Raw genomic sequence first — 26332 nt, 5'->3', positions numbered from 1 at the left:
TATAGATTTGACGTTTATGATCTTATGTCTGTGTTCTTGCTTTCACACCAATTGAATGTTTTGCAATATTACAGTTAGCAATAGCTGCACAAGTTCGTTTTAATTCCGTTACTTTTTTCATTTTCTATTTACTTGCAGTTAATTACGTTACAAGCAGCCAGCTAATACTTCATGGGGGGGGGGGCATGCAGCTATAACAATAAATACCTGATCTAAGTGTGCCTTGTGCAAACATACTTTGTTTCTACCATTAGGACACCAATTACAATAACAGATGAATTAGCATACGAGAATTCAAGACTCACTTCCTGAGTCATGAGTCTTACATACCACTCTCTGTAACCAGTCTCAAAGCAAATCTGCCGCCCAACCTCCTAGTCCCTTAGTGTATGTTGTATATAATATAATATGCGATAACTGGTGTAGGCGTCATTGAATCAACTCTAGCAAGCATTGGCAAAACCAACAAGTCGGGTGTTGGCTACCAGCCTATTAGCATTGTCAATGATTTTTAAAAATGTTATTCTTGGATGCGCTGCCTTTGCCAATATATAACAAGCATTTGCAATGCAATAAGTGTCTCTAAATTTGCGAGAGTTTAACCTATTGGCAGTGTAAATGACAATGCCTTTTATTTAGCTGTTTTGATAATTAACACATAGCCAATAGCTCAAACTCTTATAAATGTGAGACCTATTTCACTTCAAAGAAGCAGCCGCCATTGTCCTGAGCTGCTTGGAAAGCGAAAGCGTGCATGGCGCGCTGAATGTTGTAGGAAAACATGTTGTGCCTGCAGTAGGTGAAACTCATTGAAGAAAATAGTGCTTGCAGACTAAATAAGACACAGTGTAACAACAGAAGTAAAAGGGCCAGTCCTCATGGGAGGTTAAAATGACAAAGCGGTACTAAGGAGGGACTAGCAAGCGTAATAACAAATCAGAAGCCAGCATTTACAAAGGACCTTGACACAAGCCAATGAAAAATATAGGCGGAGCTTTAAGTCCATACTCGAATGCAGCATGCCTCGTAGCGCATGTGCTGCCCAGGCTCGACCTAAAAGTGCCTAAAAACAAAAAACATTTTTGCTCGTAAAAAGCGCACACTGCCATTGTAGTTGTTGGCAATGAAGAGAACTACTTTGTGTGCTTCTTGTGAAAGAGAAGATGGTGGCACACTCACAGTGAAGGTAATCAATACCTGAAGAGGGCTGACCCACTGCCCCAGGCTGTAGTGGGCAGAAGGAAAATGAATGTGATATATATATCTGACCAATTTGTCACCTTTGGATGTGTCCGCCTTTCATGTTTAGCCACACCTTTACTATCTGGATGGCATACAACTTCGCCTCGCACAACACATAGTGTTTTCTTATGTTTAAGATAGCACTCCCGAAATGTTTTGAATGTGAAAACGTTATTAACAATAAGGGTTTTTATTGGGTTTTTACATTCAATCTATTTTATTATGCATATGAAAGCCTTTATTCAGGAAAACTCAGTTATATGTTCCACATATCTGCACTTAGCACTTTATATATACATTTGCACTTTTTATACATATGCACTTTTTCTTCATTGGGATTATTTATATTTGATTTTATATATTAACAACATGGAATATACAGATATGTCTTAACTAGTGGTTTTTTAGCTTATATTCAGGTTCATGTTTGGATTGCCTTAATTCATCCATTATGCTAAACAGTACTTACTGCATCAGATGGTCGACTACCTTATAAAATGGCATTTATGCTTTTATTTTCACTGTATTTTTCAGATAATGTAATTGTCCATTCTGCATTCATGATTATACCTTATGCGATGACCAGGCACCATTATGATTTGCATTTATGTCTTTTATTCCTATCTTTAGCAAGAGCCTAATATATTTGATAATATTAATTTATCAGCTTTAGATGTAGACTGTGATATATCTTTCTGCAATTAATTTGATTTGCCACTTAGTCTGTTTTTTACATTTAAAAATAGCATTTTTAGTAAACATAGTATATTTTCCATGTCTATGAATCACGTGACACGGGTGCTATCCACTTAAAAGACACTTCTTGTAAAGCATGCCTCATGTGATCAAGGCCGTTTTTCGGCCGAAACGCGTCATAGCAAGCAGAAGGGAGTGAATAAAAATATTTTCAAGCACCGACGAAGAGGAGTTCGCCCATTCATTTTCGCCGCACGCTGGAGGTCTCTGAATGCTTTAAACATATATATATATATATATATATATATATATATATATATGTTTAAAGCATTCAGAGACCTCCAGCGTGCGGCGAAAATGAATGGGCAAACTCCTGTTCGTCGGTGCTTGAAAATATTTTTATTCACTCCCTTCCGCTTGCTATGACGCGTTTCGGCCGAAAAACGGCCTTGATCACATAAGGCATGCTTTACAAGAAGTGTCTTTTAAGTGGATAGCACCCGTGTCACGTGATATATATATATATATATATATATTATCTACTGGCGGTTGCCAGTAGATAGTTATAGTTACAACCTAGTTTCCATAGGAAATCTCAAAATTCTATTTTGAATAACTTTGGCGCCGGTTGACGAATCCTCGCGAAATTTTCAAAACTAATGGGGCGCTCCGCTCAGCACCTACCCTGAAAGTCTCGGGGTGATTCGTCAAGCGGGGGCCGAGAAAAAGGGGGGGTCCCAAAACGCGTTTTCCCCATGCATTTTTCCATAGGACCTTAAGACACAGCTACAGCCCGAACGGCTGAACAGAATTACGTGAAATTTGGCAGAGAGGTAGCCATACGGTCAAGGAAGTGCCTTTTGCAGGTCTGGTGTAAATCTGTTCAGTATTTCCTGAGAAAATAGCATTTAAAAGCATATCAATATCTATACGCGCGCACCGTGCGCACACTGTGCGTGCACCCTGCCGTGCGCGAGCGCAATTCTGATTGGTTGTTAGATGTCGGTAAACATTCGAATCGGTCAAAACCAGGAAGTGTCGGCCGCCATTTTCTCTCTCGCAGTCTGAGGGGGTGAAAAAAAAAGAAGGAGAACATGAAAAGGGGGCAGAGTGGACAGTTCCTGACCCCCTAGCCTTGGTCAGGGGGTCACAGAAGGACCCCCAAGGGAGAAAAAAACATTTTTTATCTTTTTTTTTTTTTTTTTAAATCGCGAGGTACGCACGGCACGCACTGCGAACCGTGGGTGCGAACCGTGGGTGCTCGGTGCGCGAAGCGCACGGAGCGCCCACAGCGTGCGCAGGGTGTGCAAAGCGCACCGTGCGCGCAGGGTGCGCGCACCTCGCGATTTAAAAAAAATAAATACATTTCACGGTGCGCGCACGGTGAAAAACCTGAAAAAAAATAATTAATACATAACTTAGCATTTAAAAAACCGTACAAATTCACTGAAAAAACCATAGGTTTCTCACACGTTATAGTTACGAATTAGCATTTAAAAAACCTTGCAAATTCACTTAAAAAACCATAGGTTTCACACATGTTATAGTTAGCTGGACATTTCACTCGTAAAAAACCTATGAAATTCCCCCGTTATAGTTACTGTAGGCAACTATAACTCACGCGACCGCAATCCTCTGCTTATGACGTCAGATATTACATCACTGATGACATATGTGTCTTTATGAAAAATAAATATTTGTAATATATGTATAGCTAAAGATTAATGGAAGAAGACATGGGTAAATAAGTTTCTAAATACAGTGATGTAATATCTGACGTCATCAGCAGAGGATTGCGGTCGCGTGAGTTATAGTTGCCTACAGTAACTATAACGGGGGAATTTCATAGGTTTTTTACGAGTGAAATATCCAGCTAACTATAACATGTGTGAAACCTATGGTTTTTTAAGTGAATTTGCAAGGTTTTTTAAATGCTAATTCGTAACTATAACGTGTGTGAAACCTATGGTTTTTTCAGTGAATATATATATATATATATATAGGCACTCCACATCATCCTCAATTCCTAACTGGATGGAGATATAGATATCTCCATCCAGTTAGGACCACAGTTTCCATAGGAAAAGCATTTTTTGTTTTGCCAATAACTTTGCCCCGCTTGACGAATCTCCACAAACTTTTCACAACACTTCCCCTTTTTGGTTCAGCTGCTTTGTTAAAAGTTTCAGGGTGATCTGTCAAGCGGGGGCTGAGAAAAAAGGGGGGTCTCAAAACACGTTTTCCCCATTTTAGGTCTGTAGAGATCTTTCATTTTTTGAACATGACTACAGCCCAAAACTGCTGAACTGAATTACACCAAATTTAGCAGAAAGCTCGATTTTGGTCCAGAAAGCGTGCTTTCTGTGATTTGATGTAATTCCCTTCAGCAGGTTCAGAGAGTCCTTGCAGTGAACTCGTGAATCCTATGAAAATTTGATTGGCTGCCAACTCTTCAGCCAGGAAGTGTTGGCAGCTATTTTAAGACTCAGCTTGAAGCCGAGTCCCAGAAAAAAAGTAAAAGATAAAGAAAAGGGGGTAGGGTAGGAATACAGTGACACCTCAGATAGGGGGTCCCACAAGGACCCAAGGATTCCAGCGCGCTTTTAAAGCATTTTTTAAAATTTTGTGGCGGACTCACAGGTGAATCTGCGAATCCGCAGCAAAATTTTTAAAAAAATGTGCGGTCTCCAGTGCATCTTTTTTTTTAAAACGCCCCTGGGTGGGCTAAATCCTGAGGGCATGAAGGAGGAGGTCTCATGGGGCACCCCACTTGGGCTTATGCTAAGCCTGGGGACCGCCACCTCCCCAGGGCAAAGATATGCAAAGTGATACGGGTGCCTGCACGGCCCCCAGCAGCCCCTGGGACTGCCACCTCCCCGGAGCTAAATTTGACAAATGTGGGGGGCCATGCTCCCCCCCCCCCCCGCAGCCCCAGGGACTGCCACCTCCCCGGGGCTTAATTACATTGGAGGGGGTCTGCGCGGCTCCCCTCATGGAGCCCTACATGGCCTGGGGACCGCCACCCCCCAGGATCGGCTGCAGCAATGTCCCGGGGAGCGCACCCCGGGACATTGCAGTTTGCTATGGCCTCTGGACTAAAGTGGATTTCATCCCCCAAGCAGCAGTGTGCCAGGAGGTACATTTGCAGAATGGTGGAGAAAGGGGCGTGGCCTCTGACTACCTCACAGCAATCCAGCTGTGTGGGTCTTACTGGAGGTAACAATAGGGCTAGTTTGCCCCCAAGGACCCTCAAGAGCCAAGACGACTTCATCCCCCAACTAGTAGTGCGCCAAGAGGTGCGTTTTCAGATTGGAGAAGAAAGGGGGTGTGGCACCACTCCGCAATCCCACTGTGTGGGGCTTACTGGAGGTAACAGGCGGGGTAGTTGGCCCCCAAGGACCCTCAGTAGCCAAGGGGACTTCATCCCCCCACTAGAAGTGCACCAAAAGGTGTGTTTGCTAAGTGGTATACAAGGGGAGCAAGTCAGTCATCCATAGAGCTACCCACTCACCCAACCAGTCATTCACACAACCCCTTACTCACCCATATAGTTACACACACACACACTCACTCATACATATACTAAAACGTACTCACTCACCTGTACAGTAACTGACACAATCACACACTCACCCATACAGCCACTCTCACATTATCTCACTCACCCATACAGTCACTCATATACCCCATCATTCACCTATATTGCCTTTCACATACCAAGTTACTCACCCATATACCACTGACAAATGCACTCACTCACAGACACAGCCATACACACAATCACTCACAAACCCATCCAGCCACTGACTCACTCACTCACTCATCACCCATCCACACAGACACCCATAGAGGTACTCAGTCAACCAATCACTTACCAATACACAAACGCATGCACCCACTCACACACCCATATAGCCACTTAGACACCAACTGACAGACAGATACAGACATTCACACAACCAGTCACTCACCCATACATTAACTGAGACACCTAATCACTCACTTATACAGTTAGTCTTGCACTAACGGAATCATCCAATCAGGCACTCGTACACCCACTGATTCACTAATGCACCTTGCTATATAATTTAACACTCAAACTTTTTAAAAACTGTCACCAGATGATGTCATTTGAGATGTCATCAGTGATGTCACTGACCATGTCATGAGTGATGTAATATGTGAGGTCATAAGCAGTTCATTGCGGGGGCACGAGTTATAGATAGCTCACTAACTATAATGGCTACATTTCTCAGATGTATGTGAGTGACACCTCAGCCTAACTATAACGTCCATGTAACCTTTGTTTTTTTCAGTGAATATACACACACACACACACAATCTCTCTCTCTCTCTCTCTAAAATCAAAAGGTCTTGGCTAACATCAAAAATAGTACTCTACCATTGCCACGTTTTTGTACAGCCATTGCTGTTTTGAAAATGGAGTTGTAAAGTTGATTGAGCAAGGTGGTATATCCATGTTGTGATAGTGATAGCATTGTGATAAAATTTCAGTTTTCATAAAGCAGTTTATTTTGGCCTTATTTCATTACAGCTTCATAATTAGAGAAAAATGATGGAGGATGGACTTCAAAGAACCTTCCAGGATCCGGTAAGTCGTCTTTTGCAACACTTCATCACTCAGCACCAGCCACTATTTCTACCAGCCTCCAGCACTGTTGAAATCTGTTCACATATAATTGTACTTAGAGCTAGTCATAATGTTCACCATGAAACCAATTCTTGACTGCTGGTTGTGCCATAGAATATGCATAATCAAAAATTAATTGGTCAATATTCCCTTTTTAGATCTGGCTAGTTTTAGTGTTAGCTGTTGCAAGCTATACCGACAGAAGGGTAAAAGTTGAACCTTCTCAGTCGTTAGTATTGTATGGAATGGTATTCCATTTTCATAGAGCATTTGTATGCTAGTTAAAACGTCTTGGTTTAAGCAAGAATGGCCCTGCACTCAAATGAGTAAATAAGTAATTAGTAAAAGGCAGTTAATGTCCATAATCCATCATAAAGAAGTGAAGTTAAATCTTCCCAAATGAAAAACGTTAGTCGCCGTTATTGCTGTAGAAAACGGTCCCTTTTATTCTTTTATTCCATAGAAAATTCTTTAAAATCACAGCACGCAATTGACAAGACAGCCGACGCGTTTCGTCCCTCTTGGGACTTCTTCAGGGCTTGATGAGTAAAAGACATATACCGTATTTTATGTGGTTAGTCCTTATGTGAGCGAGCGAAATAGTAGTGAAATAAGTAAGTGGGATATGTATCTCCCAGAGTTTAGTTGTGGCGTCTGGTTCAAGACACTTTTCGAGCCCTGAAGAAGTGCCAAGAGGGACGACACGCGTCGGCTGTCTTGTCAATTGCCTGCTGTGATTTTAAAGAATTTTCTATGGGATAAAAGAACAAAAGGAACCGTTTTCTACAGCAAAAATGCCGACTAACGTTTTTCATTTGGAAAGATATAACTTCACTTCTTTATGATGGACTATGGACATTAACTGCCTTTTACTAATTACTTATTTGCTCATTTGAGCACAGGACCATTCTTGCTTACATTTGTGTGGGGAGGTTGTATACCACCCTTTTGGGGACGTATGAAGGTCACGTCCTAGTTCCATTGCACCTCGCTTTAATCACAACATCGTAGCCACGACGCGCAATAACGACTGGTGCGGCTATTGTTGCCCTGACCTTTTTTTCTGTGCTTTTGTTTAAACGTCTTGGTGCTGAACTGAATACTGCGAAAGGGGGGAAAAGAAAACAATGCACACTTATTCGGATGAGGACAAGATTGTTAGCTTCTTAATGAATACGAGTGGATGCTCAATCCACGTATCACTAATAGCGAGCGATTTCTGAGGCGTATCATCTGGTGTGCTTGTCCTTGGCCTGAATTATTAGCTGTATGTTAATTGAGGAGAGTACACAATTGATCTGCCAAGAATAGCTTGAATCTTTTGTGCTCACCTGGAGCCAATCAATCTAAATATATATTGGCAAAGGCAGCGCATCCAACAAGGAAATATGCTGGCTATGTCCTGTGCCTGCGGCCATTTGTACAGTAGCAGTCCACAAACTAGTTATTGGAGCAGGCCGGAAAGAAGGGAGCCTTGTGGATTTCTCAACCCCACAGTTTATACCCATATGGGAATGTTGCAAAAAGAGAATGTCATGGTTAACAGTGTCATATGTTGCTGACATGTGCTGCTAACCAGCACTTGTTACAGCCTATCCAATTATTAGACTTCATTGTGGATTTGGTCAAGACTGGGTCATCACTGCCTTCTCGAAGTTCCTATACGAAGTATTATTAATGTGTGTCCGTGTTTGGCATACCACATAAGGAATCCCGTTTAGGATATTTCCAGAGTGGGTGACATTGAAGAACCCTGGATGCCCCCAATTAGAAATAAAATCTCTTCTGCAGAGACCTGAGGACAAACTAGAGAAATTGTTAGGACAACTCTGTTCAATAGAAGGTAGTTGCTGCAGACTAATTTGTGTAGGCATGAGTCAGTCAGCAGTGGTGGAAAGAAAGATACTGTCTCTACTATAGAGATGAAGATGGAGTTACAGAAAAGACCAGGCAAGGCATCCCCCCCCCCCCCAAGAAAAACACTTCATTGCAGGTTTTGGGGTCACCGCTAAACCAATACGCTTTGATATGCCTTTCTGTATGCTTCCAGCATCCATGGGTGGAGGAGGTTGGGGCATGAGAGGGGGCTGCTTGTCCTATTTTTCTCCACCAAGAAATAAGAGTTAAACAAGTTATTGGCTTTTCACACAAGCTTGTTAAAGTCAAAAGAATAATTCAAACTAAATTGAGCAGATTGCAGGTTTGTAACAAACCGTTCATAATAATGAATGAAGATGTTGTCATTGCAGTTTTTTCATCACACATGAGGCCAGAAATGGTTCTGCCAACAGGCGCTCATCTTAGCCCGGCTACAGTGGAAGTTAGAGATCTGATCTGCAGGGCCCTATTTGAACTCGAAGTGTGGATGGTAAAAATTATTTTGGGTGGAGCATTAACCCACAGCGAATGGTTTACAGTGTTTATTTGTAAGTAGTTACATCTTCACAACATGTTTCCCCAGTTTTTTCACTTTTTTGGGCCTCTGAAGTTTGACATCTGCTGTAGTCTGTTAAGTAGATCTCTGCTGGTATCGGATTAGGTATTTCACTGCACACCTAGTACATTTTCTCCTAGCAGGGGCACAGCCTGATATTGTGTTAGGTCACAGTGTGTGTACACTCTTTGGGAGAGCCCTTCTTCTCTTCTTCTTTTATAGGAATCAGGATGTATCTATAGTGGAAGGGAATTTGGGTTGCTCTGGGATCAAAGGTGGGTTTTCCCAGGATAGCAGAGGTCCTATCCACCAAGAGAGGCATTTACCATCTTGGATTTTTCAGTGAATGGTCTGCAAGATATCCACTTTCATAAGACAAGCATCACAGAGCTGGAATTTGATGACACTTTCATAAAAGCTGGGCACCTGAGAGTCAGCTAAGGATTGCTTTGGGAGGCTCCTACAATGCCATGCTAGCCAGTACACTTTAATAAGTGGCCGAGGGTCCTAATCTCCATCTCAATATCTGTCTGTATTGACCTTTATCAGGACTGTGAACAACAAATCTGCACATACAAATGAATCGTGGAGTTTGGGATTACTGCGCGAGGCCTACAACGTTCTTTAGAACTGCCCGCCCAACCCAAATTTGCCTGAAGCTCATGTAACAGAGGAAGTTAGATGCCCACACTAGGAATACATAGTTAACGTATGTGGGGTTAGTCAAGGTATTACATAGCTTGCGGTAGCCACTATGCAGGCACTCTGAAGTGGGCTGGGCTCATTAGAACTACTTCAACAATACCATTTGAAACAATAACTTGGTAAACTGACTTTAAAATATGTTTCCGAATAAGTGGAAATTTTGGACTTTTGCAGACATAAAGCTCCTTACCTGGCAGTACTCTTATGTTCCATACGTTTCCATGCAATGCCTTCTATTGTAACTAGTTTATCGTTCTCAAAGTGTTCCCCCCCCAAACACCCTTCTCTACAAGGAGTCTCTTGCTCCCTCACAGCAAACAATGCACTGATTTTGTAAGGATTTTGGGCCTCATGTAGGTAGCCCAATACCGGTCGGTAACGGCCGATTTTCGGTAAATATACTGTTACCGACCGGTATTTAGGCTTTTGATATATAGGGGGATCATTTCTGTATTCGGTAATTTACCGAATCGGTAAAATTACCGATTCGGTAATTTTACCGATTCGGTAAATACCGAATACAGAAATGAGATGTAGGGGGTGGGTGTGGGGATTCGTTATTTACCACCAACTGAAAGTTGGTGGTAAATGACGAATGACTCAGTTAATGCATGTTTTGGCCCTTAGATGTGTGCAATGTGGCAGACACACATGCCCTCAGGGCATGTATGTGTGCCACATGTGCACACATGCAGGAATCAGGGGTGCAACAGGGTGTCAATGTGACACCCTGCCACCCTTGATTGAACTCCCCCCATTACCGATTCGGTATTTACCGATTCGGTAATGGTTACTGGCTTCCCATTGATTCCTATGGGCCTCCTGGCCCATAGGAATCAATGAGATACAGGTTACCATTACCGAATCGGTAAATACCGATTCTAAAATACCGACACTTACCGAATCGGTATTTTTTTCCCTACATTACATTTACCGATTCATAAATACCGAATCGGTAAAATTCGGTATTTAAGAATCAGTAAATGTAATTTACCTACATATGGCCCTAAGTCACTTAACACAAACATTTGTTTTTGTAGGACCTTAGGGAATGTAGAAAAAGTAATTAAATGTAGATGGTTTTTCTGCAATGAATGGTCTGTGAGTGGTATATTCTACATGGCATGAGCATTAATATTACAGTAATAAATAGGCATATCACTTTTGAATCACTATCATGACACTTTGTATTCCGTCTCTCTTCACCATCTTAAAAGTTCAGCTTAGGGAGTGCGAGGTTCGGTAACTTCTCTCCTACATCTTTCTAGTCTGCATCAGTTTGCTAATGCAACACAACTTTGCCAGGCAATTGGTGTTTGTTGAGTCCTTGCTTTTTAACCATCAGAACTTTCCCGTCTGCATAAACAGAATTTCTTTCGCAAATTCATCAAAATATTCATATTTTGGAGCCACTGTAAGTTAATGTTAATGGTCTGTGTTTTGTGAAAGCTTCTGATTTGTACTGAATATTGTAGTAATTTTTTGTTTCATATAGAGGTTTTGTTAAAACAAATGATTGATTGTGTGAAAAATCAGAATTTCCATCTCAAATTGCTCTTACCTTCCCTAGGGGGTTCCATTTGCTATGTCAATTCCTGGGGGCCTTCAAGCTGGACACATGGTTGCTATCCATGGGACTGTTCCTGATAATGCTGACAGGTATGTTCTCAATGCACAGCGTTCAAAGACCAATTTTCCATCATATTATAGGAATTTGCAGTATTACACAAGAGTTTTTGAAATCATAGTAGAGTAGTCATCTTGTGCACCAGAACAAGCTTTGTACCCCGTTTTGTAACTAAAAAGTAATCCTTGTTTAATCAACTGCTAGTAAAATGTGGAAATCCTCCCTTGTTTGCACAGGAATTCAAAATATATGTTCTGCACAAACAATGCACTTCCCTGAAAAATGTTAGCAAGTCAGCAAGGAAAAAATGCATTTTATATTTTGAGACATGCTAATTTAGATGGTAATTTAGGTACACCATATGTAATTCCTCATTTCTCTTGGGAATACTTGGAATAGGAGATATCCACCACACCGGATAAAAAACTCGCATCTTACGGCAATTGTATTTATCGAATGCAGTAAATGCCTCACGCCATTCTGTCCCACTGGTATTGGGCTTCTTAATATTTAGGAGAGTTTGTCATGTAGTAATGGTCAGAAATGTGTAATCCTTCTGAAAGCGCACACACAGCATTAAGATTGTGCAGGGTGAGCAAGAGGTTAGCATTTGATCTGCACAATTAAGTTTTGTTTTTATTGTAATTCTCTATAATTGGATTTCAAGTGCTTAGCTTCTGCTTTGTCGATCTATTTGTTTGGACAAAATGTTGGTATGTTGCTGTGCTTGTTGCCTGTTTGGGTATGTTTTGTTGGTGTTTTCTTATTATTTTTATGTTTTGTTGTTACTTTTGGGCATTGGGAGGTCATTGACAAGTGTAAGTGTTCTTCAACTTCCATACATATTTTATTTTGTGAGATGAAACATTCTGTATATGGCTGCATTGTATTACCATTTGCTCCAAAGATGTTGTCTAATTATGGGCACCAGATAATGCTGTTTGGGCTAAAGGGTTTTTTATCAGTTGGGTAACTGGTTCCCATTTTAAGTACCCTTGCAGACTGGTTGGCAAATACATGTTTTACGTTTGGACAATGACTGCATGTGGAGTTGCTTTTTCGATGTTTACATGCTGAATGTGAAATACATAGTCAAAATGGCCTTCCCTTGCCTAAAGCACGTAGTTGTCTCACATGGTATGTGAGCGCCTAAATACCCAGTCAAAAGAAAGAACATCCTTAATCATATAACAATTTACTGAGAAGATGGTGTGGATGTGAGGGTTTTTGCTGACTCATGTTCCCCGTATACCCTGATCGATTATGATATGTTTAAAGAAAAATGTAATGGAAAAGGATATGCAATTCAGCAAGCAGACATTAAACCTGGTGGTTATAACAAAGATCCCATTCAATTAGTGGGAAAGTTAAATGTGAAAATTTCCTTTAAAGATCGTAGTACAGTCGGAAAAGTGTATTTAGCAAAAAAAGGATCTAGTTTGTAAGGTTGGGCTCACCAAAGAGAATTAGGGATGAAACTTGAACCTAACAGCCCAGATCAAGTTTTAATAGTAGATAGAAGTGATGGTTGCACCAACATTGTTGATGAATTTCCTAAAGTTTTTTGTGAGGAAATTGGCCATCTGAAGAACTTCCAACACGGAATTAAACTCAAAGAAAACGCAGTGCCAGTGGTACAGAAAGTCCGGCCTATCCCTCTTTTGATGCATGAACCCCTTAAGAAAGAACTTGACAAATTAGTAAGTCAAAAAATCATTGTGCCAAACGAGAGCTCATTATGGTTAGCTCCCATAGTCGACACCCAAAAACCTGGTGGAATGGGTTTACACGTCTGTGTTGACCTAAGAGACCTTAATGCAAATATCTGGGTTGACAAGATTTCCTCTCCCTAGAATAAATCAAATGATCAGCATGATTGGGGAAGCCAAACATTTCAATGTAGTTGATCTCTCCCAAGTGTACCACCAGATTGAACTTCATCAAGATTCAAAGTCTCTGACCTCATTCATTACGCCCTTTGGAGAGTTTAGGTACTGCAGGATACCGTTTGAACTTGCGGCAGCAGTTTTCCAAAGAGTGATGCATCAGATTTTGAAAGAAATTAAGAATGTACTCTGTTTTCAAGACAACATTCCATTCTAATTTATGGAGAAACAAGTGAACAACACAACAAAGTTTTAAAACAAGTTTTGCAGGCTCTCAGTGAAGCTGGTCTGACCATAAAGAGAGAAAAGTGCAAAATTGACGTAGACTCTGTTGACTATTTGGGACACACCATTTCGAAGAGTGGAGTTAAGCCTAAAATAGATCTTGTGAAGGCAGTGAGAGAAGCGCCAGTGCCTACTAACAAAGAGGAAGTTAAGTCCTTCCTTGGGTTAGTCGAATACATGACGAAGTTTGTAAAAATGTTTGCTGACATCACGGCTCCTTTAAGAGAGTTACTAAAAAAAGAGGAACACTTTGTCTGGAGTCCAGATTGTCAAGAGTCTTTTGAATTCACCAAGAAAGCTATTGTGAATGCACCATTCTTGGTCAATTTTGACCCTAGACGCAAAACTTTACTAGCAACGGATGCCAGTAGCAAAGGCATTGAGGGGACCCTCAGTCAAACTATAGATGGTGAAGAAAGAATTATGGCATTTGCCTCGAGAGCATTAAAAGATGCTGAGCGCAACTACTCCACTGTGGAGCGAGAGGCACTAGCTATGGCATGGGCTATTATCCACTTTAACTTTTATCTGTGGGGTTTACCCTTCACTGTACGCACAGACCACAAACCACTTATATACATGTTTTAAATTAAAGGCAGAGGAAATACCACTCCTCGCATAAGCAGATGGTTCATGGGCTTAGAAGGATACAATTTCAGAGTTGATTATGTTCCCGGCACTAGGAATGTAGTAGCTGACTGCTTATCTAGATTACCGTGTAGTGGAGAGGGAACAGAAGCGGACAGCATAGTAGAACAAGTCATGCTAGTAGAGATTCCAGGTATTTCTCAAGAAGAATGGGAAGTGAGCATGAGCACAGATGAGTCCCGCAACAAGGTTAAGGAAAAAATTGTTCATGCTTGGCCTTTGAAACAAGAGTGCGTAGAAGACGATTTGAAGGATTTTGGGGGAATTCGCCATGAATAAAGCATTGTAAATGAGAGAGTTATGAGGAAAGATAAACTGGTACCACCTAAAGATCTTTGGGATAGAATTGCAGATCTAGCCCATGAAGGCCACTTGGGCAGGAACCTAACCAAGTGTAAAGTCAGAGCATCGTACTGGTTCCCAGGTATGGATAGAATTGTACAGAACAAGGTAAAAGAGTGCATGATCTGCGCATTGAGTGACAAAACCAAGGTTACAAGAGCTGTCCCCATGTCTCCTGTAAACGTACCTTTAAAACCATGGGATAAACTTGGCTTAGATATTATTGGTCCTCTTAAAAACTCTATGTGGGAAGGCAAATTCATGTTAGTATTGGTAGATTACCATTTGCATTGGATAACGACAAAAGTATGTACTAAAATCAACACGTTATCTTTGATTGAATTCCTTTCTGATACCTTTATGACTGAAGGAGTTCCCAGTACCATCATAACAGACAACGGAGTTCAATTTACTTCAGATGAAATGCACGATTTTTTAAAGAAATTGTCTATTTGCCATTTTAAAACTGCTTTGTACTGTCCAAGGGCCAATGGTCTTGTATAACATGTAAATTGTATGATAAAAGAATGCATTCAAATGGCCCAAGTCTCTGGTAAACCTGTAGATAAAGCACTTAAAAACATGCTCTGGTCCTATCATACCACACCAAATTCTGTGACGAATATTTCTCCATTTCTAGCACTCAAGAGTAGGTTACCAGGAACCAAAATGATCCCTAACTGGTTGGGAGGAGGAGAACCCAGATGGGTAAACAGAGAGGAGATGGAGGGTCATGTTAAACAATATCAAAAAGAGTATTCTAAAAGATATGATTTGAAACATGCAGTGAAAGTTCCTGATTGGAAAGTTGGGGATAGTGTAGTAGTAAAACTTCCAGTTGCCCGTCGTCCCTGTGACAGCAAGTTCTGAAACCCATGAGAATAGTTGAGGTAAAAAAGAATGTGGTCACACTAGATAATGGTAGGACCTGGAGCATGGATAAAATTTCACATGACAATGCTAGCCACAATAATAATAGTCATCTTCCAGACTCATCCCGCATGAGGAACTATTGTGCAATTCCTGAGACTTCTCATAGAGACCTTATGACTAATGGGGAACCTTCCTGCTCTCGTTCACGCAGAGCTCCTTTCTGGCACAAAGATTATGATATTTGTTATTCGTTGCTCGACGCCTGGCGCCACATTCACCCGGACGTGCAGGAAGGCACACACTGGTGGGCGCCGCACTCTACCTGGGCTAGGTTAGATTAAATTTAACTTTCCAGAGGTTTGGGGTCCTCTCTGCTATGCGCACACTTATCTCGTACCTATTCGGACAATGCACCTGTGTTGATCACTCTGGCTAGGACTGGACTGGTCGGCGCTCCACTTCCCTGTCGCATGCAGCCTAATATCCTCCTAGATTAACTTTTTAAGGCCGAAATGTCCCAAGAGATCACAGAATTTCTAGATCGGAATAGGGATCAGTGGACTGCGTGGCGACGGTGTGGGAGGCCTTTAAGTCCACCATGCGAGGAGTGTGCATTTCCAAGGGTTCGGGGGTCCTGCGCTCTCTTCGCACCACGCTGACCTCCTTGGAACGCGAGTTGCACGTGTTAGAGACTGCCCCTAATTTCTTGGATGACCCCAGGGCGCAACTCGACTACCGCACCAAATTTACCGAGTTCAAAGCCACTGCTGAGAGAGAAGTCCATTTTCGCGGTAAGCATTTTGCTGTGCGAGCGTATGGGGAGGGTGAACGACCCGGCAGATTTCTGGCGGGAGTGGTCCGCCCCCGCGCTGCGCCAACCACATACTGGGAGTCAAGGCCCCTGACGGCACCTTGCAGCGCGACACGCACTCTATACTCTCCACCTTCGTATCTCATTATTCCGCCCTGTACACATCCAAACGTGAGTCGCCATTAGAGATGTCTGAGTACCTGTCAGACATCACTCTCGGATGGCTCTCCGACGCCCAGCGAGAATTCCTTGCGGCTCCCATAGGGCTAGCCGAAATCAAAGACGCCATAATGCAAACGGCATCGGGCAAGGCGCCGGGCCTGGATGGCTTCCCTACCGAATACTACAAAACCTTCATTGACCCATTAGCGGCAGTTTTACAAGAAGTGTTTGAGGAGGCAAATGAGACTGGGTCCCTGCCGCCCAGCATGGCTGAGACCCTAATAGTCTCTCTTCTCAAGCCTGGAAAGCCCCCGGACTGCTGTGACTCCTACAGGCCCCTTTCTCTCATTAATTGCGATGTGAAGATCCTAGCCAAAGTCTTAGCGAACCATGTTAATCTCTTGATCGGAGGCTTGATTCTGCCAGACCAGGCGGGGTTTATCCCCGGCAGATCTACCTCCCACAACTTACGGACGCCTTTCTCGATCCTGGAAAACGCTGACCCCTCTCTCGCCCTGGTGGCGGTGTTTCTAGATGCCACCAAGGCATTTGACTCGGTCGAGTGGGACTACCTCCATTTGATTCTAAAAAACATGGGCATGCCGTTGGCCTTCTCCAGATGGATTCACATCCTGTACCGCCGCCCTATGGAAAGAGTCCTCATTAACGGCCGTGTCTCTGATCCATTTCTCGTCACCAGAGGTACCAGACAGGGGTGCCCACTGTCGCCACTCCTCTTCGCCTTGGTGATAGAACCGTTGGCGTCCCGCCTTAGGCAGAATAACCTTGTGGCATCCCTGAGATGCCAGCGGCGGCAAATTTTATTGTCACTGTACGCGGATGATCTTACACTATACATCAAACATCCCCGGGATAATTTAAACCCCATACTTAGGGAATTAGTGAGATTTGCGCTGTACTCTGGCATACACATAAATTGGGGCAAATCCGCTATCTTCCCTCTTACGGGTGGTTTTGACAGAGTCTCGCTCGACTTTCCACTGGAGTGGCGCGAGACCGATGTGAAGTACCTAGGCGTGTGGGTTTCCAGGGACAGGCAGGAGGTGATGCGCATGAACTATGGCAGGGCCCTTGAAACTATACGCTCGAATGTGATCAGGTGGCTGACCTTACCGCTGACCATGGCCGGTCGGATGTCACTTATAAAGATGATTATACTCCCCAAGCTGCTCTACCTCTTCCTCAATATACCGTTTCACCCGGGTGGCTATTTATTTAGGACATTACGATCAGAACTCATCCGTTTGGTGTGGGGAGGAAAAAGGCCGCGGCTTAAATGGAGTGTACTTTCTCGCCCGTACATACAAGGCGGGTTCGATATTCCTGACTTCGAACTTTACTATAACTGTGCGCAGGCACACTATGCGTACTATTGGTACCGGCCTTCCCCTTTCATGCCACAGAATGCGGTTGAACACTGGCTGGCGGACCCGATCCCGCTTGAGGGAGCGGTCCTTGCTGAAGTGCCTTCGTCTTGCGCAGACCACAACCCCGTTCATGCCACGGCACGTGCCTCGAGTGTTCTTGCTGGCCACATGGGTACGACGCCCCTCTATTCCCCACTGATGCCCCTGGTGTATCACCCGACCCTCCCACTCTTAGGAGAAGGGCTGTTCCAGCAAATAAAACTAAAAATGGGGATCACGAGCTGGGGTGACTTATTCCATGAGGGTAGATTTCGCGACCTCCCGCTCCTCTACGGGAACACTGTCCCCACCCCCCTGGAGGTTTTCGCTTTTATCCGGCTCCGCAGTGGGCTACAGAAAATATTGCCGGCATATCCGGATGAGCCTACTGTTCTGGAACCATTCCATTATGTGATTGACTCCCCTTCCCCATCGCACATGGTCTCATCTCTTTATCGACGCCTATATAACCGTATCGGGGGGGAAGTGTTGAGGTCCCAGGCCTGTTGGGAGGCTGAGATTGGCATTGCCCTTACGGATGACCAGTGGGAGTTTTGTTGTCTACAAACTGAAATGATCTCCTCTAGTAGTAGGTTTCGCGTTATCCATTATAAGTTCCTACACCGCCTCTACTGCACTCCGGCGCAGATGTACAGGTTTAATCTTCGCGATAATGATCTCTGTGACAGGTGCCGCTCTCCTCGGTCGGATTTCCTACACCTGGCCTGGACCTGCCCGAGCATAGATGAATATTGGAGCCAGGTATACACGGCCCTGGGGGAAATGCTGGGGTCTCCACTACAGCCCTCTCCTTTACAGGCACTACTGGGGTACACCCGAGACATACCTAAGCCAGATCGCCGCTTTGTTACTAGCGCATTATTGCTTGCCAAGCGTCGCATAGCGTGTCGGTGGGGAAGGGGGAGAAGCCCCAAACTCAAGGAATGGCTGCGGGATTTGCTCACTTGCCAGGAAAATGTCCTTCTATACTCGGAGCTGCTCCCGCCCACATCCCGCCCCCCTGACATCTGCTGTCACTGAGGGGTAGCCCCCCTACTGTCTGGTTTCGCCGGGGGGGTGTGCCTCGCGGGCACCTTTCAAGGATGGAATTACATGCTATCTGCCCATTCTTGTAACGATACTCCTGGGATGGAGTCTTCCCTGGGGATGACTGTTTGTTACCCACCGACACTCCTGGGGGTGGACGGGGCGTGGTTCCCCCGAGGGGGGGGTGCAGAGGAGGGGGATATGAAGAGGGGATGAACTCGACCAATAATGGCCTTAGAAGACTTGCACAGTTGGACGTGGCCGGAGGTATTCCGCATACTGAATGGAATCGCCGAGTGGGCCTAACCGGTTGGATTGGGCTTTATAATAATTGACCGACGCTCTGGGGGCCCATCGTGGGGATGGGTTACTATGACTATGTAACAGCCTCAAGTGTAAGAAGTCAAGAATAATGATGATATTAAGATTATTCCGTATATGGACAAGTGTGTTGCATTAATGTATCTTGTTGAATAAATACTAAATAAAGAGTTAAAAAAATAAAATATATGATATTTGTTGATAATTTTATCTTGCATCAGAACATCTAATGTTTCCTAAATTTACCCTGCTTACATTCATATATTGTATCAACCCTGCTATCCTGAGTCTCCCTCCTCACCATATTTCCTTTTGTAGTTGTGGAAGGGAGAAGTGTTGTAATCTGCTCTTTCCTTTTTGCCCTCCTCTCACCCTCTGCATTGTGTCCATTTCCTTTCCCACGCCACCCCTGCTCCTGTCACCCCCTTGGAATGTTCCTACTGTTCTTGCGTTGAACTGACAGTTGATATCACAGTTACAGACTATAAGCTCTTGTGGCAGGAATGCGTATGTTTATGCTAATAAAGTGTTTATTTAATAATACTTGTCTTCATAATAACCTATTTTATCAGAAAACTAATTTCAAGGGGGAACATTTTAGTTCGGTTTTGAATAATTATCAGGAAGCCATGATTTCCAGGTGCTTTGAGGGTAGGTGTCACACTGTTTTGTATCATAGACATACGAGGTACTTCTTGATGAGAATAACATTGGAAGGTATCACAATAATTCTGAGTGACATTTATGCTCTTAATTCTGTACCCATTCAGATCTTTAATGAGAGATATACAGGAGTTGAATACCGAAAGTCTTAAAATTAGGATTTTTCTCAATTTAGTAGTCCTAAATTTAGGACTCCTAAATTTAGGACTCCTAAATGCTTTCTGTGAATACCGAAAGCCTTAAAATTAGGATTTTTCTCAGTTTAGGAGTCCTAAGGTTAGGACTCCTAACTTTACAACTACTAAACTGAGAAAAATCCTAATTTTAAGGCTTTCGGTATTCACAGAAGGCATTTAGGAGTCCTAAATTTAGGACTACTAAATTGAGAAAAATCCTAATTTTAAGACTTTCGGTATTCACAGAAGGCATTTAGGAGTCCTAAAGTTAGGAGTCCTAACTATACTACTACTAAACTGAGAAAAATCCTAATTTTAAGACTTTCGGTATTCACAGAAGGCATTTAGGAGTCCTAAATTTAGGACTACTAAATTGAGAAAAATCCTAATTTTAAGACTTTCGGTATTCACAGAAGGCATTTAGGAGTCCTAAAGTTAGGAGTCCTAACTATACTACTACTAAACTGAGAAAAATCCTAATTTTAAGACTTTCGGTATTCACAGAAGGCATTTAGGAGTCCTAAAGTTAGGACTCCTAACTTCTGTGAATACCGAAATGAGTAGGTGCCTTCTGTGAATACCAAAATGAGTAAGTGCCTTCTGTGAATACCAAAATGGTAGTAAGTTTAGGATTTTGTCTTAAGTTAGTTCTGTGAATCGGGCCCTACGTGATTTGACCAGAATCACAGAATGTCGAGCTGAAGCAGAAACTCCAACCTGGTTCCCCAGTTGCAAAGTCTGCAGTTCTGGAAGTAACACCACATCCTCTTCCCTAAGTGCAACATTTAATCAAGTGGTCAACTGGATAAAAAAACATAAAGATAACAAATAATTTAAAAGTGCTTTGTCGCTATTTGAAAACTCAGAAAATATGTCCTTATTTTAGTCTTTTAGAGCACTAACCATAATTTTGATGCCAATAAGACCCTCTCATATATGTAATTTCTAAAGGAAATGCTCTAGGTATTACAGTTTTGATTACATCAAGATGACATCAGGCGTTCCACACTTTTGTAATAAATATAGAATGTTAGCAATCTAGTTGTTCATTAGGATACTGTTGAGAGGCAGAGGCCAGGGGCACGGACTCTGAAAATTGAAGGCAGGTAGGAGGGTGCAAAGGCAACAATTTAACCACACTGAGCAGGCAGGAAGGGCCGTGGCAGCACAACAGACTATGGAGGGCAGTGGAAAGGGGGGCAGGGGCAACAAACCAACAATACAGGACTTGCAAGAGAGGCTGTGGCAATGTAATAGACCATTGTGGGCAGAAGGAAGAGGCAATGGTAGTACAACCATACATGCCAACAGACCCGATTCAGCCAGGAAACGTCCAATGTTTTTAAGCTCAAATGGGCTTTATTTGATCTGTCTCCTGTCTACAATCTCCTCTTTTTCAATGTAACTCAAAGGGGAAAATCAATACCCCAGTTTTTTTTACAAATCTCCCTCTTACCAAGTTCAAAATGTTCGCAAGTATGGTACATTGGATCATGGAAGGAAATGGGGTAGGGACATGGACTTGGATAACAGAGGACAGGAGGGACATGGAGAGGTGCACCAAACTGACCCTGCAGGGCAGGCATCAGGGTTTGCAGCAGCACAATACACCACACAGGGCATGCGGGACGGGAGTGCAGCACAACAATCCATAGAAAGCAAGAGGGAGGGGACAGGACCATGCACATGGACAACAGAGAAGAGAGGGGCAAGAGGCAATGGTAGCTAGCTGACCATAATGGACAGACAGGAGAGAAAGCTGCAGCATAACAGACAATAAAGGGCAGGAGGGACGGATCAGGGGCATTACAATGGAACAGACAAGCCAGGAGGGAGGGAGTAGGGGTCTGCACATGTAAACAGAGGGATGGGGGCAAGGGGGCAGGGCAGGAGCAGCAAGATAGCCATGGAGGTCAGGCAGGATGGGCACTAGAAGCAAGACCCACCATGAAGAGCAACAGTGAGACTGTGATGGCATACACACAGACCATGGAGGGAAGGGGGGAGGGGGTCAGGGGCAGCTAACTGACCACACAGGGAAGGTGGGAGGGGCCATGGCAGCACAGAAGACCATGCATGGCAAGTGGGAGGGTTAGTGGCAGCACAATGGCTATGATGGGCAAGAAGGAGGGTGCAGGGGCATGCACAAAGGACGATGGAGGATAGAAGGGAGGGTCAGGACCTGTGCACAGACAAGAAAGTTCAGGGGAAGGGGCCTCACAACAGACCGCACGGGGCAGACAGGAGGAGCAGTTGCAGCACAACAGACCAGGGAGGGCAGAAGGGTGTGGTACAATGGACCATGTAGGACAGGAGGAAGAGGATAGGGGCATGGCATGTGGACAGGCAGGGTGGAGGTGGCAGGGACAGGTTACAGTCATCTGACAATGCTAGGCAGGTCGGAGGGGAGTGGCAGCTCAACAGAACACTCAGAGTAGATAGGAGTGGCAGGTCCATGGAACATGGTGGGCAAAAAGGATGGAGCAGGGGCATGCACAAAGACATCGGAGGGCAGGGGGAAGGAGAATAGGGGCAGTAAGCTAAGCACAGAGTTTAAGCAGGAGGTCAATGATGGGGCATAGAATTGGGCAATGGAGGGCAGGAGGAGGGAACTGGTACATCATACTAAATTGAGGGCAGTGGCAGCACATCAGACCATGCATGGCAGGGGGGAGGAGGCTAGGCCATGGATTCACACAGCAGAGGATAAAGAGGAGGGGGATGGGGCAGCAAGCTAACTGTTCAGAGAAGGCGAGTATTAGGAACTTTATTGTTTTTAAAACGTGTGTCTGTGCGAACTACTTAAAATATGAACAAGTATGCAGCATAATCTCACTTTTATTCAGGAAGAAGAGGACGTTTGTGACTGTGACTCCGGGCTCACTTGGCAGAAACACCCCCTGACCCTCCACCCCCTATCGCAAAATGTAATGCCCGTGAAAAGGGTAGGTGAACACAGTGTTATATAGAACATAGTCCTGAGAGCGCGATTGAAAATGAAAACTAGATATAGTGTATGGTATAAACTATGCACCCCTAAAAGTGTGATATAAGATGAACCGGGCGTGAAATATAATATGCAATACATTGTGCGCAATGACAGATTCATTGGAGAGCGCGAGATAGCACAGGCACTAGCGCGTGCTATGCGATGTGCGCCTTGGAGTGTAATATGCACAGGGCAGTGTTGTGTAACCTAACTAGTCTCTAAAGTTGTAATATAAAATATGTGCTGGGTAGTGTAACATTGCATATGCACTGTGACAAAGATATGGATCCCAGATTGTAATATGTATGGCATAGCGCTGTGCTTTATAACATAGGCATCGAGGAAGGCACGTTAGATGGGGCAATATAACCCGTGCGAAGGCAAGTGTGCCATGACATATTCACGGGGTGGTGTTACAGTGCACATGGGCTAGAGAGTGTCATAGCATATGCACTAGCTGGTGGAATACAACACAGAGGTGTGTGGCACTCGGCAGGCAATGGTGGGTGTAACACAGCATTGGGCTCTGCCAGGAGCGCGCTGTGACTCTCAAGTGATGTTCGTCCCCTTTCCAGAGAGTAAAATAAAAAGTATTACACATCCGGCAGTGGATGTGTGTTTTATTAACCGTGAGGGGGGTTTCTTACATAGTTTTGGTCGAATTTTTGTCGAATCCCCTTTGAATGGCTTGGTGTGCATGTGTATTAAATGTGCCCGTCAATAGCTACCCATGTTTGTATAAATAAACGACAAGGGTGTCTACCGGGATTAGGCACGGTAGGGCATCAGACATGTCAGAGCTTCACTAGTGGTGTAAATACATTCCACGTGGATTCATTGTATGCATAGTCGCCTTTTAATGAATATCACTCAAATCGTCATGGTGATAGGTACGTACGGTTTGTCCAGCATGTCCTAGGTGTGTCTATAAATATATATTTTTAAAAAATAATAAAAAACAGTGGCTGGCCCAGGTGATTGGGGTCAAAAAAATATAATTAGGAGACAGGCCCTGGGGGATGGGGTCATCAGGGCCAATAAATTAGAATAAGAAGGGGAACCACACAGCCCCCCTTCTTAAAAAATTAAAATAAATAAAAGACTGGCATCGTGCCGGAGGCCACGCCCCCTCCTTGCAGCACTCTGCAAACGCGCCCCCTGGCGAGTTGTAAGTTGGGGAATTAATTCCTCTTCAATACTGAGGGTCCCTGAGGGCCAACTAGCCCAACAGGCATCTCCAGTATGCGCCAGGGAGCTGCGCTGCAGACAGGTGTTCTGAGGCCAAGCCCCTTTTTACACCTCTCTGCAACGCAGCACTGTGGCGCTTACTGGAGGTACCTAGTGGTCTAGTTTGACCCTAGGGACCCTTAGGGTTCAAGGGGACTTAATCTCTCAACTCAGAACAGCCACAGCGCGCGTTTACACAGTGGTGAAGGGAGGGGACGGGTCCTGAGGTGACGTGTGCAAACACGCACTATGTCACGTTTTAAATTGGGGATATAATTTCCCTTCAATACTGAGGGCCCCTGGGGGCTAACTAGCCCACCAAGTGCTTCCAGTAAGCGCCACTGAGCTGCATTGCAGAGAGGTGGTCCAGGCTGTGCCACTTTTTACACCTCTCTGCAACGCAGCTCTGTGGCACTTACTGGAGGTACCTAGTGGGCTAGTTGGACCCTAGGGACCCTCAGGATTCAAATGAACTTAATCTCCCAACTAAAAACGGACACAGGGCGTGTTTACACAGTGGTGAAGGGAGGGGACGGGGCCTGAGTTAACGTGTGCAAAAACGCCCTGTGGCCTGTTTTAAGAGGTAGTTTTAATCCCCCTGCCCTATTATATACTAGGGGCTTACAGAGGAGGTCATGCTAATCACAGGGGGACCCCAACGCATAATGTTCCCTAGTGTATGCAGGTGTTTTCACTGTATTCTAAGTGTCTTTTAACATAGCACTGGCTCTAGGACTGGTTAGTCAGACTCAGTTACCACCAGTATCCGTCTGAAAAAGTTGAGGGTAAAGGATGATTTTGCAACAAGGATTCTTTCTGCTCTTCTTTTTGTTCTTTCTGCACGTTATCTTTTCTTCGTCTTTGAGGACTTCTGTTGCTTCTTTCTGCACTTCTTTTTTTTCTTTCTGTGCATTTTTTCTTCTTTCTTCACATGTCCTATCTCTGTAGGCATAGTTAGAAATTAGCATTTAAAAAACCTTTGAAATTCACAGAAAAAACCATAGGTTTCAGGCACGTTATAGTTAGGAATTAGCATTTAAAAAACCTCAGAAATTCACTGAAAAAACCATAGGTTTCAGGGGTGTTATAGTTAGCTGGACTTTTCACTTGTACAAAACCATTGAAATTCCCCCGTTATAGTTAGTTCAGCTAACTATAACTTGCGCGCCCGCAATGCACTGCTGATGACGTCACATATTACATCACTCATGACATGGTCAGTGACATCACTCATGACATCACTGATGACATCTCAAATGGTTTTTTCTGTGAATATATATATATATATATATATATCTTGGCACTCCCAATAAGGTACAGCGTGCATTGGCGAGTGACAGGTGGAAAGGTGTGCAACGTAAGTTCGAACCCCTTCAAGTATTTATCCTGTATAAGGGGTCTTGCCTTGCGATTGAATTTACGAAAAAGCCAGAAAATGTCCGCAGACACACTCAGGGACCGCGAGTTGGCAGCTGAGGGGATGTTTTCGGACTCCCCTGAAGACGGTCAAGGAGCTAGAAAAGTGACCACGGAAGAGCCCAGTAAGGGTGTGGGACTCAGGGATAGTTTCCGAGCGCTTGAAAAATTGAAGCGGCAAGAGCAGGCAAAGTGGTGGGAGGCTCGGTCACTACAAAGGTATCTCGATGTCGGGAGGATTCCGAGAGGCCTTCGCATAATGATTGCCCCCAGCTACGAATCCCCAAATCCCCTAATGATGGCCGAATGGGGGGAATGTAACCTGGAATCATCAAGGCGACTTGTTACAATTTTAGTTAAGTACGCTGACATTGATAGGGGAGCGCTTCAAGAGAAGATTGAGCTCTTGGAAAAGGAAATAGAGCCACAAGGCGATCCACAGTTTAAACAAAAAATGGTGGAGGAGATGAATGCACGACTTAAAAAGGAGGAGGAAAAAATAAAGAGCCGAAAGACCTACAAATTTAGGCGTGATCGTGATGACTACGCAAACGGACAAATATTTACGTTCGCAAGGAGATATGACTCCATGCGTGTTGACACAGCCAAAAATCGTCTGGGCAATAAGGGGGATAGAAGAAATTATCAAGCAGCAACTAATGCTTCCTCCTCAGCCTCTGAGCTAAGCTCAGCCATGGAGAGCG

At 43.9% G+C, this 26332-nt stretch overlaps 1 protein-coding gene across 1 annotated transcript in view; it reads left to right on the top strand.

Annotated features, from left to right (window-relative positions):
- Positions 1-26332, top strand: part of LGALS8 (galectin 8) — a 346545-nt gene that overhangs the window by 136681 nt on the left and 183532 nt on the right. Inside the window, exons 2-3 of the mRNA XM_085611427.1 lie at positions 6494-6550; positions 11299-11387. Coding sequence (XP_085467553.1) covers positions 6512-6550; positions 11299-11387 — 128 coding nt within the window. The 5' untranslated portion in view covers positions 6494-6511. The remainder of the gene's footprint in view (positions 1-6493; positions 6551-11298; positions 11388-26332) is intronic.

The sequence above is a fragment of the Triturus cristatus genome, chromosome 6 (assembly GCF_964204655.1).
Source record: "Triturus cristatus chromosome 6, aTriCri1.1, whole genome shotgun sequence".
In the NCBI taxonomy this organism is placed as follows: Eukaryota; Metazoa; Chordata; class Amphibia; order Caudata; family Salamandridae; genus Triturus; species Triturus cristatus.
The sequence above is the reverse complement of the archived record's forward strand: the minus strand, read 5'-3'. Positions and strand labels throughout refer to the sequence as shown.